This window comes from Siniperca chuatsi, linkage group LG4 (assembly GCF_020085105.1).
Source record: "Siniperca chuatsi isolate FFG_IHB_CAS linkage group LG4, ASM2008510v1, whole genome shotgun sequence".
NCBI lineage: Eukaryota > Metazoa > Chordata > Actinopteri > Centrarchiformes > Sinipercidae > Siniperca > Siniperca chuatsi.
In genome coordinates this window covers 32,990,611-33,008,110 of record NC_058045.1, presented here as the reverse complement: position 1 = coordinate 33,008,110, position 17,500 = coordinate 32,990,611, and the positions used below count along the sequence as shown (strand labels likewise).

At 46.0% G+C, this 17,500-nt stretch overlaps 1 protein-coding gene across 1 annotated transcript in view; it reads left to right on the top strand.

Annotated features, from left to right (window-relative positions):
- Positions 1-16,592, top strand: part of LOC122875088 (carbohydrate sulfotransferase 8-like) — a 59,915-nt gene extending 43,323 nt beyond the window's left edge. The window contains 3 exon segments of the mRNA XM_044193847.1: positions 12,271-12,311; positions 13,395-13,887; positions 13,890-16,592. Coding sequence (XP_044049782.1) covers positions 12,271-12,311; positions 13,395-13,887; positions 13,890-14,431 — 1,076 coding nt within the window. The 3' untranslated portion in view covers positions 14,432-16,592.
- The last annotated feature ends 908 nt before the right edge of the window (positions 16,593-17,500 follow it).

Sequence of the window (17,500 nt, the reverse complement as noted above, 5' to 3'; positions counted from 1 at the left end):
TGTGTGTGTGTGTGTGTGTGTGTGTGTGTGTGTGTGTGTGTGTGTGTGTGTGTGTGACTGTGTGTGTGTGCGTGTGTGTGTGTGTGTGTGACTGTGTGTGTGTGTGTTATGAGCTGGACACACACTCACCCACATACTGTAGCTGCACACAAACAAAGGACAAAGGTCCAGTCAGAACTACAGACCATAATACTCCCACTGAGCCTGCTGCTGATATCAGGAGGTCCTGACGCACCTGGAAAGGGCCTGGAAAAGTTGATGTATTATTATTATTATTTTTATTATTATTATTTTATTTTCAGTAACATTAACCAAGAGTCCAAAGTGACGTCCTCAGATGTCTTGTTGTGTCGCTGAGACAGAAAACAGGAAGTGTTCACAGAAGCTGTGGTGATTCTTTTTCAGCATGTTTGCTTAAAAGATGACGATCAGTCGCTGGAATTCATCTTCTTATCGTTTCCGCTCTAATTTAAACCAGACAGTCTGCTAAATGCTAACATCAGCATGCTAACACGCTCACAGTGACAACGCTAACATGCTGATGTTCACCATCTTAGCTTAGCCTGTTAGCATGCTAACATTAGCTAGTTAGCACAGAGAGCAGCTGAGGCTGATGGGTCACAAACCAAAGTGTCGGACACGTTAACGTGTCGACCTGATGGTGGCGCTAGATGGACAGACAGGCAGACAGACAGACAGATAGATGGACAGACAGACAGACAGGCAGACAGACAGACAGACAGACAGACAGACAGACAGGCAGGCAGACAGACAGACAGACAGATAGATAGATGGACAGACAGACAGACAGACGGGCAGACAGACAGGCAGACAGACAGACAGACAGACAGATAGATAGATGGACAGACAGACAGGCAGGCAGACAGACAGACAGATAGATGGACAGACAGACAGACAGGCAGACAGACAGACAGACAGACAGACAGACAGACAGGCAGGCAGACAGACAGACAGACAGATAGACAGGCAGACAGACAGACAGACAGATAGATAGACGGACAGACAGACAGACAGACAGACAGGCAGACAGACAGACAGACAGACAGACAGCTGCTAGAATGACTTAAAATAATCAGAGGAGTGAGTGACTCTCCGATCTGTCTGTGAACATCACGCTCGGCGTGAAGCTGCCGGTTCAGCGACCTTCACGAGCCCCTGTGATGTCGAGGTCAGCTGTTCATCAGAACTGTCTCACTGAAGGACAAACAGCAAAGAACCTTTATTCCTGAATCCAGAGTCTGCGGCGTCTCGGGTCAGGAACTGGAAGCCGTCAGACTGTAGCTGAAGACAGAAACCGCGTCTGTCTCTGAACTGAGAGCAGGGGGGGGAACGGTGAGGGACGTACCCGAGTGAGTCAGGATCACACACCCGGACAGTTGTGTCTACAGTTTTTCTACACGTGCCCAGTGAAGACAGGCAGAGTCACGACGTCCTTCGCTGTCCATCTGTTGTCCTGCACTTTCTGTCAGCTCAAAGAAAAGAAGAAGAAGACCCGGATCCGTGTTCCAGTGGCCACTCGCGGTATTGCAGCGGAAAAAACCCCCCGCAGGCCGCCGTTATAACAGAGACGTCTGTTAAACTCTTTGACGGGACACTTCGGACTGAGAACGATCACGACTCTTTCTACTGTGAAGTTTTGATCCATGGAGCTGAGAAAAGAAAAGACAGATCCGAGGTGCTTTACTTTACTGCAGTATTTCCATTTTATGCAGCTTTCTGCTTCCACTCCGCCTCGTCTCAGAGGGACATGTTGGACTTTTCACTGCGTTTGTCTGACGGCTTCAGTTACTTCACACATCACAGTGTTTCATCCCCTTCCTGTTTTAGAGATACGTGGTTCTCACAGGACGGCGACGCCGCAAACACGTGCTGACCTTATAGACCATGATGCATTGCTGCAGGTGAAACTACCCAACAGGATATAAAGCAGTTAAAATGAGCTCTGAACCTGAAACATCTGCAGCAGTAAAATGCAACACACACATGAATGCAGCAGGAATATGAATCCAGAAACATCAGATATAATAAAACACTGACAGGAAGCGTTTTACTGCACAGGGACGACTTTAAGTAACTTTAGCTGATTCTACTTTTACTGCAGTGAGGTTTTGAATGCAGGACTGTTACTTGCAGTGGAGTATTTTCAGAGTGGCGTCAGTACTTTTACTGCAGTAACGGACGTGAACACTTCCTCCCCCGCTGGGAACGAGGCCGTCGCAGCGCAGCTGAAACAAACAGCACTGAATTAACAGACGTTTGGAGCTTCAGTTGGTCTCAAAAAGCTTGGAACTAAGCCTTTTATGTATCTGTGAAAGGATTTGTGGGGTCGTGTTTGCCTTTGTTGGACAGTGACAGAGAGATGACAGGAAGTGAGAGGGCGTCGGCTCCATCAGTGTGAAATATAATAAGAATAATATAAATGCAGTTCAGTGCTAGCGGACTGTTAGAGTCAAAGGGTCCTGCTGAGTTTACACTCTTAGCAAACGGAGCTGAAACGATCATAATCCAAGTTGATTGACACAAACTTAATAAGCAGCAGTCTCGTTCTTCCTCTCCTACGACAGTAAACTGAATATCTTCGGATTATGAACTGTCGATCTGAATGAGTCGACTTGGACTTGAAATTGTGATGGACATTTTTTACATTTTATAGCCCGAACAGTTCATTACTGACAGAATAATCGGCAGATTAATCGTAATGAAAAGGATCTTTAAAAAAGGCAAATGTTGTTCTGATATTTTAAATCACCATTTTGTTCAAATCAGATTTGTTACATTTGAAAAGAAATGTCCGTTCATGTTCACAGTGTCATTAAATGAAGAGTCCAGTGTGATGAGGCGAACCCGTGGTTTCTCTCCTGAACAGAAGCTCATCTGGCTGCTGCCGAGGGTATTTTGTGATTGGTCTGTAATCCTCAGGACGAACACAGTAAAGTAACAAACGACTGAGAGTCGTTTCGGAGGATTGGGAGGAATTTTGGTCCCAAATTTGACTTCCTTCCGAACGCTGCCGTGTAATCTGGTGCACATTCGGGGTGAACGCACTAATACAAAACCTCTACTGAAGATTTGAATATTTGTCACAGTTTAATCTGACTGGAATTTAAAATCCGTGCAGCAGCGGAAACAAACCCCCCCAGAAGGTTGAATGTGGGCTGTGTGATGAGCTGCTGAGGATGCAGAGGACTCATCTCTGCGCTGTAGCATCACTAAGGACCTCTTTATTTCTACCCGCTGATAAAACAAGCAGCGAAGCGCGGCGGCCGACCTCAGCAGGTCTGAGGCCGGCGCAGCGCAGCTGAAGGCGGCGCAGAGGAAGCGGGCGTCTGAGGGTTGATTATGCTCCTCAGCGCGGCGCAGGACTCGTATCCTAACAAGATCTGGCAAGCGTTTGTAAGATTTATGTTTGGTTGAAGGATTAAGACTTTGCCAGGTATATTAATCCCTGTGAAATTAGAGTAAGCTGCTGGAGAGGATTGTCTGGCAGTTGTGACACCTCGCCTGGCTTCAGATGCTGGAAACAGCCGAACTCGTCTGGCCTCAGATGTTAGACGGGAACCTGCCGTGGAGAGCTGTGACTGTGTTTCAAAGTGCTGAGCGCTGACTGAGGCTTGGACGTCTGGCTGCGTTTCAGTGTTTCGTGGATATTTAATAGGTGGACTGATGGAAGCTGCAGCAGGTCGGCGATTCGTCTTCATCGCCTGTTAAAGACCAGACGTTTCCCCTGAAGTTCTCCCTGCAGCACCGCTGGATATTAAAACTTAATTAACGACGCTCGATCACTTTCATCGTTTAACTTTATTAGAGGGAATTCTGCTTCCTGTTTTATAATATCGGACAGATTAATGACAGGACGCTCAGTTGTTTACTTCCTGTTAGCTCTCGTGCTGCGTGTGACTGTTGGTCACATGACTACTGTGGTGATGTTAGCCTCTGCTGCGCCGCTCGCAGCGCCAGGAGAAACCGATCTGACTCTTCCACAGAGTCACAGTTTCTAAACCGATGTCTTTGAGTATGCGAGACGATGATTGAACACATTTATATGAGATGTTAAAAGGCAAAAACAGACACTCTGCAGATTAAACTTCACTCTTCCTGTTAATCTGACATCATTCCGTTCAGACTGTCGCGTTGAAGCGACTTTTAAAGTGACTCAGGTGTTTATTCAGACACAAGGCCGACACGTTAAATTACTGTCAGATTAAAGGGCTGCGGGTCTGAAAGGAGCTTTCGACTGAAGCTGTAATTCTGCTAAACAGAGAGCGCGTTCGCTGTCAGAAAATATAAAGTGAGACGAGTCGGATCCTCTCGTACGGTCCAGGTGTTGGGTGTGGTTGGTGCTGTAGCTGTTGGGTGTGGTTGGTGCTGTAGCTGTTGGGTGTGGTTGGTGCTGTAGCTGTTGGGTGTGGTTGGTGCTGTAGCTGTTGGTCCAGCGGCTCAGTCACGCGCACACTGTTTGTGTCGAGTCTTAATCCTGGTTGAGTCGAGCCGCGTACCCGTAAAGGAGGATGAAGTGTCTCACAGGGGGCTCTGTGAAGTCTGATAAATGTCCTCAAGTGATGTCACTCGAGTCAGCGGTGCGTGTTGTTGAGTGAGTCACGTTGAGCTCTAGAAACCTGCTGATTCTCTGCGTTTCTGTTGTTTCAGAGTTGCTGGATTTAAAGCTCGAAGCCGATCGCAGCTGAGTTTGGTCTCAGTAATGTTTGATTCTATATGCTGATGCACCTTCCAGACCCAGACCCAGACCCAGACCCAGCTCCAGAGTCCACAGCCCGCTGAACCTGTCGAGGTTCGCTGCCGAGAGGAAACAGCAGCTTCTGGCTGTTTGGTGATTTAACAAAACCAATGAACGTCTTGATTCTGTCATTTCATGCTCCAGGAGACATTTGATGTGTCAAGCTTGTGGAATGGATCACGAGAACAACATGAAGTCGCGTTAGATTAGATTCAAGATTAGATTCAACTTTATTGTCATTACACGTGTACGAGCACAAGGCAACGAAATGCAGTCGAACCAGAAGAGCAGCGAGCAGTGCCGGATATGAAGTGTGAGCGTAACTGCAGGATGGAGCAGTTTATGAGACTGTTTTACAGGTGGTGCTGTGGACACAGGTGGTGTTACTGTAAACAGAAGCGTGCTGATGGATCTGTACAGTAAGGAACTGGACATGTTGATCCCAGAAGGAAACTTAAACCACGTACAGGACGATGGTTAGCATGGTCCTGTGAGTCTACACTATATGGCCAAAAGTATGTGGACACTTGGCTCTGCGTTTCCTGTTTGGATCAGTGATTGTGTGGCTGAGTCACTGAGGGGTGGCTGACCTGTAACGCATGTTAAATGGTCTTAATGACGTTCCCTAACTGAACAAAAGATGAATGTTTTAATTGAGGTAGAAGGATGAACATTTTAGGAAATATAAAATACAACTTGAGACCAGTTCCTCCTGAAAAGCTCATTCTGGAGATACAAGCTTTCCATTTGACACAGAGCAGCCTCGCTGCCCGTGCCATCATTAGCGAGCTACATTCCCGGGTCACCGCGGCCTCAGCTGCGGTACAGTACGGCTGACAGGATTGGCTGCAGCTCGGTGAAACTGCGGCATGCTGGGTAATTAATTACAGTCCTGTGGGAGGCGGCGACACTGGCTCAGGAGTCAGTAAACACACCTGTACAGCTCCAGCTCGGAGACTCCGCCGCTGTTCGGTTGTGTCAGCCTTTAAACTGCATTATTAAGATTTATAATATTCATATAACGACACTGATTAAGAAACAGTATTTAATATTGATCGGGCACGTCTTCTCTTCAGTGTCAACACCTTCTCGTCTCCGATCGTGTGAAACTGAAGCAGTGACTTGTTAAACAGCTGAAGTCCGCAGCAGCGAGTCTGACGCCGAGCTTCACTGCTGCAACACGTTCTGTATCAGCGGAAACTCGCCGCTGACTGAATCCAGAGGAACCCTACTGGACGGGAACTTAAACAGGCTCCGAGCACAGACTGTAGCAATGACCGTGATGCACCGCCAACTGCTCCCCCGCCTCCTGACCCCCACACCCCCACCCTCAGCACCATCTGTGGTGCTGTACAAACGTCTCTGAGACAAAGAAGAGACTCTGTTTCCTCTGCAGAGAAACAGTCAGAGGACTGAAGGCTGCAGACAAGACTCAGTGACAGATACAGGCCACACACACACACACACACACACACACACACACACACATATATGTGTGTGTGTGTGTGTGTGTGTGTGTGTGTACAGGCTGCACAAACATACACGGTGTACCAGTATACCAGTTTGACTTTATACTGTGATGATGACAACGATGTACACTCACACACACATTCACTCATACACACACTCTCTGACACACACACACACACTCTCTGACACACACACACACTCTCTCACACACACTCTCTGACACACACTCTCTGACACACACACACACACACACACACACACACACACACACACACAGTCAGCTTGACTTGGCTGCTGTCTGAGTTCAGTCCGTCAGCAGCAGCAGGTTCTGGCATCTAATCGATGGTGGACGACCTCCGTGTAGGTCAGCGTTTGATGAAGATACTCACACACACACACACACACACACACACTCACACACACACACACACACACACTCCACAGTGTGAAGTCACATTTCAGACTTGATTTAGTTAACAAAGAAAAGGAGGTCAGAGAGGAAGGCTGATGGAGAATAAACAACCACAGGCCAAACTCCAATAAAACCAATAACACATTAGCTATGTTCTGAGTTGAATTACACACGCACACACACACACACGCGCACACACACACACTGTCCAATTTGCTAAGTGACTTTTAGGTGAATCCTCCTCTTCCTCTCTGAGAGTCAGATGTTCAGATTGACGCTACTCCCATGTCTGTAAATATGAAGCTACAGCTGGTTAGCTTAGCATAAAGACTGGAAACAAGGGGAAACAGCTAGCTTGGCTCAGGTAACTAAATCCACCTCCCAGCAGCTCTACAGCGCCCAGTTTAACATGTTGTGTCTTGTTTGTTTAATCTGCACGAAACCTGAAGTGTAAAAACGACACACACACATTCCCACTTTACAGTGGTTTATGTTTTACAGTGGTTTATGTTTTACAGTGGTTTATGTTTTACAGTGTTTATGTTTTACAGTGTTTATGTTTTACAGTGTTTTATGTTTTACAGTGTTTATGTTTTACAGTGTTTATATTTTACAGTGTTTATGTTTTACAGTGTTTATGTTTTACAGTGTTTTATGTTTTACAGTGTTTATGTTTTACAGTGTTTATGTGTGGGACTGTTTCTTGGCCCGGAGCTGGTTGCCTGGCAACTGGTCCGGTTGGCAGTCGTCCCCTCCAACAGATGAAATTCGCTCATGAAGATGTGTCATGTAAAAGTTTTCAGTCTCATAACTCGAGTTTGAAATTGGTTTTGACAGTTTGGGGCAAGACATGATGGTCGGCCACTGGTCGGCCCCTGGTCGGCCACTGGTCGGCCACTGGTCGGCCCCTGGTCGGCCCCTGGTCGGCTCCCGGTCGGACCCTGGTCGGTCCACTGGTCGGCCCCTGGTCGGCCCCCGGTCGGACCCTGGTCGGTCCACTGGTCGGCCCCTGGTCGGCCCCTGGTCGGCCCCTGGTCGGCTCCCGGTCGGCTCCCGGTCGGCCCCCTGGTCGGCCCCTGGTCGGCCCACCCCTTGAGGCTGGTGGGTTTTGCCTCAGCTGATCACAGAACAGTCAGGTGTTTGCAGGTGAAAAGATGTAAACATCAGTTCAAACTAGTGCTGTGAAAAGTGATTGATTATTCGTTCTGAAAAAACCACATAGGTTGGAACTATTCGAATATCTGTTTTTGCGCATTATGTCCATAAGATGGCGAACCAAACCGACGAGAGACTACTTATTACTACTTATTACATAAACGTTTGCGTGGCGTTCTGGACGTCGGGCCGTGCTCATTGGGTGCTGGAATCGTAGGCTAACTGTAGCCTATATAGCTCGCATACAACTTTATCTCCAGGTTCCACAATTTTGCCGTCGACGGACCAAAATCCGAATCTGTGGTAGTTTAGGTGTTGTCACTTCCTGTTTTATTTTGTAGTATTCTCCTTCCCTGGTGTTTGTTGTGGTTTTTACTTCCTGTCTTTGGTTTCCCTCCAGTTTTGATTGTTGGCCCTCCCTTGATTGTTTGCACCTATGTCTCGCTGTCTCACCTCCCCCAGGGTATTTAGTCTTGGTCTCTGTCTTTGTTCAGTGTTGGATCATTGTTGTTACACATGGTGTTATACCTGTCTGGTGTTATACCTGCCTGGTGTTATACCTGCCTGGGCTGGATCCTGGATTTTTGTATTTTGCCTGCTCCCTTGTGAACTGTTTGCCACCTCGGACTCACTCCCTGCTTCACCACTGCCAGCCGGTAACCTATCTGCCTTTTGTCTGTTCATCACCTGTCTACCTACCGGTCTGCCTGTACTTGCCTGCATACCACCACACAGTAAACACTGTAGTCATCCGGCTACGTCACCCTGATACCGCTTCCTGTTCATCTGCTTTCGGGTCCACATTCCTTCCATTCATCCTTCTGAGGTGGGCTGCCGGTGAAGCGCTACGGTAGTTTTCATGTCAGTGATGGTAGCTCTGCACGTCCACACCGGTGTTTGCAGTTATGAGGCTGATTAGAGCTGCTCAGGTTGAAGTTGTGTGTATAAAAGTTAAATATTGTAATTTGTCCTTTTCTGCATTACGAGTACTTTTACTTTTGATACTTTCAGTACTGCCAATACGTCTGTACTTTTACTCAAGTAGGATTGTGAATGCAGGACTGTTACTTCTAACAGATCTGAGTACTTCTTCCTCCTCTCGATTTGATATTTATGTATTTAAAGGTACTGTGTGGAGTTTTCAGAATCTAAGTTATTTATGACACCGATGGCCGTTAAGTGAACAGTCAGCATCCTGTTGCTCGTGCTCGCACTCCGTAGGCGCAAGCGAGCATCTGGGGCATCAGCTAAAACGGCGAACACGGCCGAACCGGGACCGACGGAGGCCAGTTTGACGACAGGAAATACAGTACCGAGGTGGTTTACAGCGGCTCCGACCAGGACTCTGACTCTAATATGCTATGCTAAGCTAATATGACCGTTAGCTGCCCGGCTAACTAGCTAACAGAGTTAGCAGCAGTTAGCGGTTACTTTAGCAACAAGTGAAGCTTTCTGTCCGACAGGAAAGCGAGAGTTGCGGCAGAGCAGCCGAAGGACATCAGAGGGAAAACCAGAAACACTAAAACACCTAAAACTTGTCTCATTTCTGGTCTGATATACAGTAAATTCATCAAATTCAGTGCCCCATATCGCTATTTTCCAAGCTACCGTCACTGTCACGGGTGGGTGCCGTTTGTTTTGTTGACGTTAGCGGAGCCCATTTCTAAGCTAACGTTAGCTATTGTTGCTCACATCCTTTGGATTTTTTGTGGAAGACCGTCCTGAGTCCTTTTCATAGAAATAAAAAGGCTGCTGTAGGCAACCAAGAAGGTTTCATTGTTACGTTACAACCGTTCACACATTGACAATAAAAAGCGATTAATAATGTAAAAAAAACTCCTTAGTACCTTCATGTTAATTAAAATAAGTCTTTATAGACATTAGTGGTTATGTAATATGTTCAGCTGTGATGAACAGGATGTTTAAAGTAAAAAGGGGGTGTGTTTGGTTGGGGGGGTCGGCTGTCAGCTGCAGTAACAGCAGATGATTTAAACCTGCAGCAGCTGCTGGATGTAAAGGAGGATTTATAATGACAGGTTTAAATACATGGAGCTCTTCTCTAAACTGAAGCCGAACCCTTGGAGGACACTCCTCGTTAAATGTTCCTCAGAGGTTTGTTTCTGTTAGCTTTGGAGCTGAATGCCTTCATGAATCCAGCTCCTTTATCAGGAACCAGACCTAGAACTGAACCCTGGAAGAGATGCTTGACAGGCAGAGTAGGTTTGAAAGTGTTTATCTGACTTGAATAGAAAGTTTCTAATTGTGAAGTCGTTGGCTTTGTTTTGTAAAAACTCGTTCTTATCTAACGAATATGTTAAATAAATATTCTTCAGCCGTAATCCATCATTTTCTCTCGACTGCCGGTGCAAACGCTTCCTCGGAGCTCCGCTGTGAGGGCAGAGAGTCTCGTGCTCGGAAGTATTTAACAAGATATCCTTAAATTAACGTGGCAGTTAATCGTGATATTGATTTGAGGTGATATGGATCGGCCCATGAAGCAGTACAGACAGAATATGAACACCATGAAAGTGTTGATGGAGGCGAGCAGCCAGCTGTTTGTTTGAGCTGCGAGTCTGAGACTCGGGATCAGTCGCATGTTTGCTTTGTGTTGTGTGCGTCTGATGGTGAGGTGCAGTCTGGGTAATAAATAACCAGGAGCGGCTGCGTGAGGAGCAGGACGGCGCTAACCTTCAGTGTCAGGAAGCTGCTGAGAGGCCATCTGGACCCCCGCCCCGTGTCTATTTAAGATTCAGTGATGCTGCCAGAGTTATTTAGAGCATCGCTGGCCTCCTGTTGCGTGTTTTGCTTTGTTTGGCTGTCGAGTTCGTTCAGAGAGCAGAAACTCGCACACGCATCACAGGAAGGAGGTTTCTTTCAAAATAAGACGTGACCTTATGGAAGCACATGTTACTGTTGCAGTCAGTCTTCGTCTACTAACTTTCTCAGGAGTCTTTTCACAGAACAGTCGAATAAAATGTTTATAAAGCTCGATACTGGCAGATCTTTGAGTTCAACGATGAATCCTGGTGTGTTTGACAGACTCTGCTGAGGCGGGGTTTATGGATATATGGATAGTTCTGCATTTATTTATTTTATTTAACCTTTCTTTCACCAGGAAGTCTCTGGAGATACATTATGCTTACTGTACACTATGTGACCTGGCCAGAAAGGTCACATAGTGTTTCCAACAGTCGCACACAGCACGAGGACGGCAGCAGGCGGTTTAATGTTAATGTTTTACATAAAGTTTTATTATTATTATAATGTGATGCTCTACCGAGCGACTCTGAGGTATTTCTCCGCCGTTAGTCCTCAGCTGTTGGTTTGTTATTCAAAGCTTCTTTCGTCTTTAAACACTTTGGAATCGGAAACTTTAATAACTTTATACAAAAATCTCCAGGATCAGAAGCCTTTTCTGCGTCTCACTCTGATGTCCAACACGACGTCTTGTTTTGTCCGTCCAACTGTCCAAATCTGTTACCGAGAGAGAAACAGGAGCTGCGGCCCGCCACAGAATATTTGGAGTTTTGGTTTAAAAACTGGCTCAAACGATCAATCGAATATTAAACAGATTATTTTTCTGTCACCTGACTAATTGATTGATCTGCTCTGGAAAGTTGTGCTGGATATTTCACACCTCTTTATCGACTAACAAGTAAATGATTAATTGGAAAGATGATCGGCAGATGAATCGATCATGAAAATAATCATTAGTTGCAGTTGTCAAAGTAAAATAGTATCAAATAAATCTCTGTCTCTTGAGTCTTCAGGTGAAGGTGAGCGGGAATATAAAAGATGAGTTTCTGGTGAGGAAGGTGTTGGACGTTGTGGGGAAACACACACACACACACACACACACACACACACACCTGGCCTCTCTATCAGAAGCTAATCTCAGGTGTGTGCGGCCTTCAGCGCCGCCGCCTCGCCACATTTCAGCTCCGCTGTTTCCTGCAGGACGACGCTCAGCAGTGTGTGCTCATGTTTCTGTATGAAGTTATTTTATTGTAACTTAAACACATCTCACGCTCTGAAGAAGACCATGAAAGCTCAGAAAAGCTAGTAAGTGGACCTTTTGAGTTTAGATTATTACTGAAACAATTTGTCAGTTAATTGATTAGTCGATCAGCAGAAAATGAATCTCAGTGAGCTGAATCGGTTAGATTGTGTCTGTGCTGGACTGTTTAGACTGGTTACTTTTAGACTATCGGACTAATGTCGATTAAAATTAATCAATAGATTAACTGATGATGAAAATAATGGGTAGTCCAGCGCAGGAAGAAGGTTTTGAGTTTTTGAAAGAAAAAAAAAAAACACCTGCTGATGAATCGATTGATAACTCACTCTATCGATCACAACCTCTGTCAACTCGCGTTCTAACTCACGCTGACGCTGGCTCCAGATCAGCTGGTCTCAGCTGGTCTCAGCTGGTCTCAGCTGGTCTCATGCTGTTGTTCTTGTCTCTGTGTGTCTGCAGGCCTGAATGTGCCGGCGGCTCCCAGGTGGCCTGTAGAGAAGGTGAGATCAAACTGCTCCAACACACATTACCAAGCTGCTGCAGACAGCGAGGCAGCGACCCCTGCTGGACAGTTCCAGCACTACAACGCATTAGATCACATTTACTGTCATGTACATATATATATATACACAAATAAACAGTAAGGATAGGTGTGAATGCACGTGCACTACAACACGGTTAGGCTTCAGACCGCAGGTGTAGATGAAACTGAAGGAAGCTTCTGAGTCACCACACTGACACTTTACAGCAGACCAACAGCTTATCATCCATTTATTTTCTAATAACATTTATTGTGGAAATCTGTCTAATTATTCATTTTAGTCAATAAAATAACATCTGTTTAAAATCAGAGAATAATTCATATGATACACGTCCTGTTTTTAAATACACACAGTACTGAGCGAAGTAAACGTTTTACAGAGTGAAGCTATTTGTGTGTGTGTGTGTGTGTGCGTGTACACAGTGTGTGTGTGTGTGTGTACACAAGTGTGTGTGTGTGTGTGTACACAGTGTGTGTGTGTGTGTGCGTGTACACAGTGTGTGTGCGTGTACACAGTGTGTGTGTGTGTGTGTGTACACAGTGTGTGTGTGTGTACACAGTGTGTGTGTGTGTGTGTGTGTGTGTATTGGCCGTCATTAACCAAAGTTTGAACCAAAGCTCCGCCCGGTTGAGACGAGCTGATGCTCAGAGGGTTTTATTCCCCTGCTGCTATTCGACTCCTCAGTTCTTCAGAAGCCATTTTCATGTTGTTGTTACTTAATTAGTTTGTGGACTCGACACATTAATAAATATCTGAAAGGCACATATCGTTTTGAAACGTGTTGTGTTTTAGTTTTGTGGTTAACAGTTAACAAAGAAAGTATAGTGGATGATGTATTTAATGTGAGAAACAAATCCCTGCTGACATGAAGTTTTTATGAACATGATTATTATAAATGAATGGTTTAAGGACGTGATCCATCTGCAGTCTTCATCTCTCCAAAGGAAAGTGTGTAAAGGTGTGTTCATATAAAAACTAGGATCGTGTTTTTCTTCCGAACTTTATTTAAAGTGTTGTCTGGATTCTCTCTCTGTGTTGAAGGATCTGCAGACTGAAGACGCCGCAGCCGTGAAGCTGAAAGTCTCGTCTCGTCTGTCTCCGTTGATGCTTGAAGACTCTGCATTCGGCTCCAAACAGCCGGTCACCAAACGTCACAGGAAGCTGCTTCTGAAGAGCAACTTCGCAGCTTCCAGCAGTCCTGCTGGCGGAGAGGAGGAACTACACCTGCAGCAGCAGCAGCAGCAGCAGCTGGCGAGGACTCAGGAGTCCCGGCGCCGCCTGCTGGCCGACGTCTGTGCCAAATACCAGCCGGCCGTCACCGAGCAGCGCGTCTCTCAGCGGCAGGTGTCACGGGTTTACGTTGAGGACCGGTCCAGGCTGCTGTACTGCGAGGTGCCCAAAGCCGGCTGCTCCAACTGGAAGCGGGTGCTGATGGTGTTGGGTGGCAGCGCCACTTCCACGCGAGACATTCCTCACGACGCAGCGCATTACACCAACCACCTGCGGCGGCTGGAGAGCTACGACCGCGCCGGCATCGCCGAGAGACTCGCTCCTACACCAAGGTGCTGTTCGTCAGGGAGCCCTTCGAGCGTCTGGTGTCGGCGTTTCGGGACAAGTTTGAGAGTCCGAACTCGTACTACCACCCCGTGTTCGGACGCCCGATCATCTCCAGGTACCGCACCAACGCCACACGCACCGCCCTGAGCACCGGCGCCGGCGTCACCTTCAGGGAGTTCATCCAGTACCTGCTGGACGTGCGTCGGCCGGTGGGGATGGACATCCACTGGGAGCCGGTCAGTCAGCTGTGTAACCCCTGCCTCCTCAGGTACAACTTCATCGGGAAGTTTGAGAGCCTGGCGGAAGAAGCCAACTTCCTGCTGCGGAGCGTCGGAGCGCCCAGCAACCTCACCTTCCCAGACTTCAAAGACAGAAACCCCCTCGCAGAGAGGACTTCCTCCAAAATCACCCAGAGATACTTCGCCCAGCTGAACTCCACAGAGAGGCAGAAGGCCTTCGACTTCTACTACATGGATTATCTGATGTTTAACTACCCGAAACCCTTCAAAGACCTGCACTGAGCAGCAGGGCTCTGAGGCCGAGCGGCGTCACAGAACCTGATCACCTCACTGATCATGTTTTATTAATTCGCCTTCATGTAGAAATGTTGTTCTTTATTTTCAGGTGCTCAGTGACTCACTGCAGCGCTGCCATATTGGACAGAACACCTGAACTTTTAGACTTGTTTTAACAGTCGGACCGGAGTCCTGGGTGTTGACTTGTTTACCCACAATGCAGCTGATGTGACAGGAACATGGCTGCCTGGATGTTTTATATGCTGAACCACTTTAAATATGCACTGCAGTCACGTTCGGTGGCTTTAATCTGAGCGGTTTGTTGGTGAAACCGTTTTAAACGGTTTTTATTTTTGAAGTCCTTGACAGAGTGGCGTTACAGACTCATCACTACAGTAGGAATCAGATGAATGCCTGAACACCAACTCCGATCCACAGGTTCCCCCTGACAGGACCGAGCCGCGACTCTTTTAGATTTAAACCAAACAAACCTAATCTCTGTATTTCGGCCAACAGTTCTTTTTACAGACCGGCTGTCTGCTGGAAACGTTTTTCAGAAATTCCTTCATGTGATTTCTCGTTTATTATGCTCTCTAATTACTTAACCCCGACGTTCCCGCAGTGATGCGCAGGTGTACTCCGTGACATCATGACATCATTGGTGGGTGCGGTTACAGGTAAAACCGACCACTCAGCTGCAAATAACGATTCTTTTCATTATCGATTATCTATTGTCTATTAAACATCATAATTTCCAGAGGCGACGTCTTCAAATGTCGCGTTTTGTCTAAAAGATCTTCAGTTTCCTTTGATGCTATCATAGAGAGCTCGGCCTCGACCCGCTCTGTAGGAGAAGTGCACTGAGAAAACTTCTCTAATGAAGTGGTGCTATATAAATACAACTGACGTGAATGTAAGACCAAGAAAAGAAGCTGGAACCATCAAAATGATTTTTTTCTTGAAAACTTTACCTAAGCGATTAATCGATGATCAAAATAGTTGCCAATTAATTTTCTGTCGATCGACTCGACAGCTCTACATCTGATCTCAGAACTGTACCAAGTTATTATGACATTACGTTGAGGGAATTCATTAAAGAGCCACTCCACGGCTGCTCTGGCCTCTGTTTTACCTGACGACAGCTGACATCACAGCTGGGCGTGGTCAGGTGTGATCTGTCGTACCTGTGACCACGCCCGGCTGGGCATATATATATATATATATATATATATATATATATATATATATATAATGCAGTGACATATAATACAAAAGGAAGACTGTGAAATAGCACATAATAATATAAAAATACAATAATAACAATATAGTAGTAATATAGAATTATTATATAGTTGTATAATGCAATGTAAAATAAACTAGTGTTATAGATATTTACTTCTTAAATTACTACTCCCATAATAATAATAATAACTGGTGTGTTGTTGCCAAACAAACAACTTTATTTTGCCGTCTTTTTATTTGACAGATGACAGGAAATATACTGAACAGCATCTTTGACCACTTGGCCATTAAAAAGCTCCAGAAATGATTGATTAGAGGAAATCATTTTTCCAGATAACTGTTGAAACAAACGTGTGAAACTGCCGGCTGGACGTTAGGAGGTCAAAGTTCAGCCGGGACTGAAATGTCTCCTAACAGAACGCGTGGACAGGAGTTGGTGTTAACCAGAAGGACGGTCATGGTTATTATTATTGTTATTATTATTAATAACCCTGACGCGACGTGCTTCGCCGCTGCAGAAGCTCCAGGGTGAAGGTGTCGGTGACGTTTGAACATCACGTTTAAAGGCCGAGCTTTTCTTTGTAGCTTCAGAAACTTCACTCTGACTCACGCAGAGAACAACATGCAACTTTACTGACTTCTGTGAAGTTCATTTTAAATTCATTTCTGCGTCTAATAAACCACAACATCGTTAAGAAACGATGGCCGCAGCGCTGCTGTTGACGTTTGGACTGCTGGATCAGAGAGAGTTATATGTAAGTCGGACTGTTTGTGTTCTGGTCGTCTGTAACGAAGAGGAGGAACGACATCAGTGCAGGTAAACGTGAAGATGACCTCGAAGCCTTAACACTGCCATTTCACCTGATGCGTTACGTCGGTTGTTTGACTGCAAATAAACGTGTGAGACTCTTGTTGATAATATAATCGTCTGTTTTCATCCAGAATATTTCACCATCGAGGATCGAAGCTGCGAGGAGGTTTGTTTCCTGAGATCTGCAGAGTTCTCAGCGAGCGCTAAAGAAACGTCTTCTGGTCATTCGGAGAAGACGGTTACCTTCCACACTTTCTGAGTCTTAGCTTGTTAGATTTGACTTATTTTAGCCCAAGAAATTTGAATTAAAGCGGCTTTCCACCAGAATTACACTCAGCGGCCACTTCATCAGGTACACCTGTGAAATCCAACAGCTCTGCTCTGAAGTGCACCTTTACAGTTTGATTGGCCCGTCAGAGAGCGGCCCTCAGGAACCAACAGCCGAGTCCGTCACCTGTCAGCGCTGTTGCACAGGTGTATGTTCCTGACAAACGTCTGGCAGCATTCAGCCGGTTCATCCCGATGTGACCAATTTAAAACGTTATTATGAAGTAAAATGAGTTGAAATGAAAGATTTATTTATGAAAAAACATTTGTCAATTAGGAATTCTATTTCCTTATTCATTCATTTATGTTTCAGCTCGGGCTGCTGTTGGACCGGATCGTGTTACCCTGAGAGGTGTTTGTTGTTTAGCTTCCCCTCAAATGAGGTGGACAAAATAATAGAAACACCTGTCGACCAATCAAGCTCCGGCTAACACAGCAGTTACTGGTATCAGTGAACGCTGCTGATGATCAGTGGCTGATATTCTTTATTTTCCTCGTCATCAAATCCCACGTTCAGACTCAAACCAGCAACGCGTCGGTCCGTCTCTCAGCACCGTCTCACTTCCTGTCTGCGGCTCTCAGCTGCGAGCCCGTTGGTTCCCGCTGAAGACGTAAATCTTTAAATATATAGTTTCCTGTTTGAAAAGGCTCAGTAGTTTCCTCAAACAGCTGCTCGCTGTAGTTTCTATCAGACC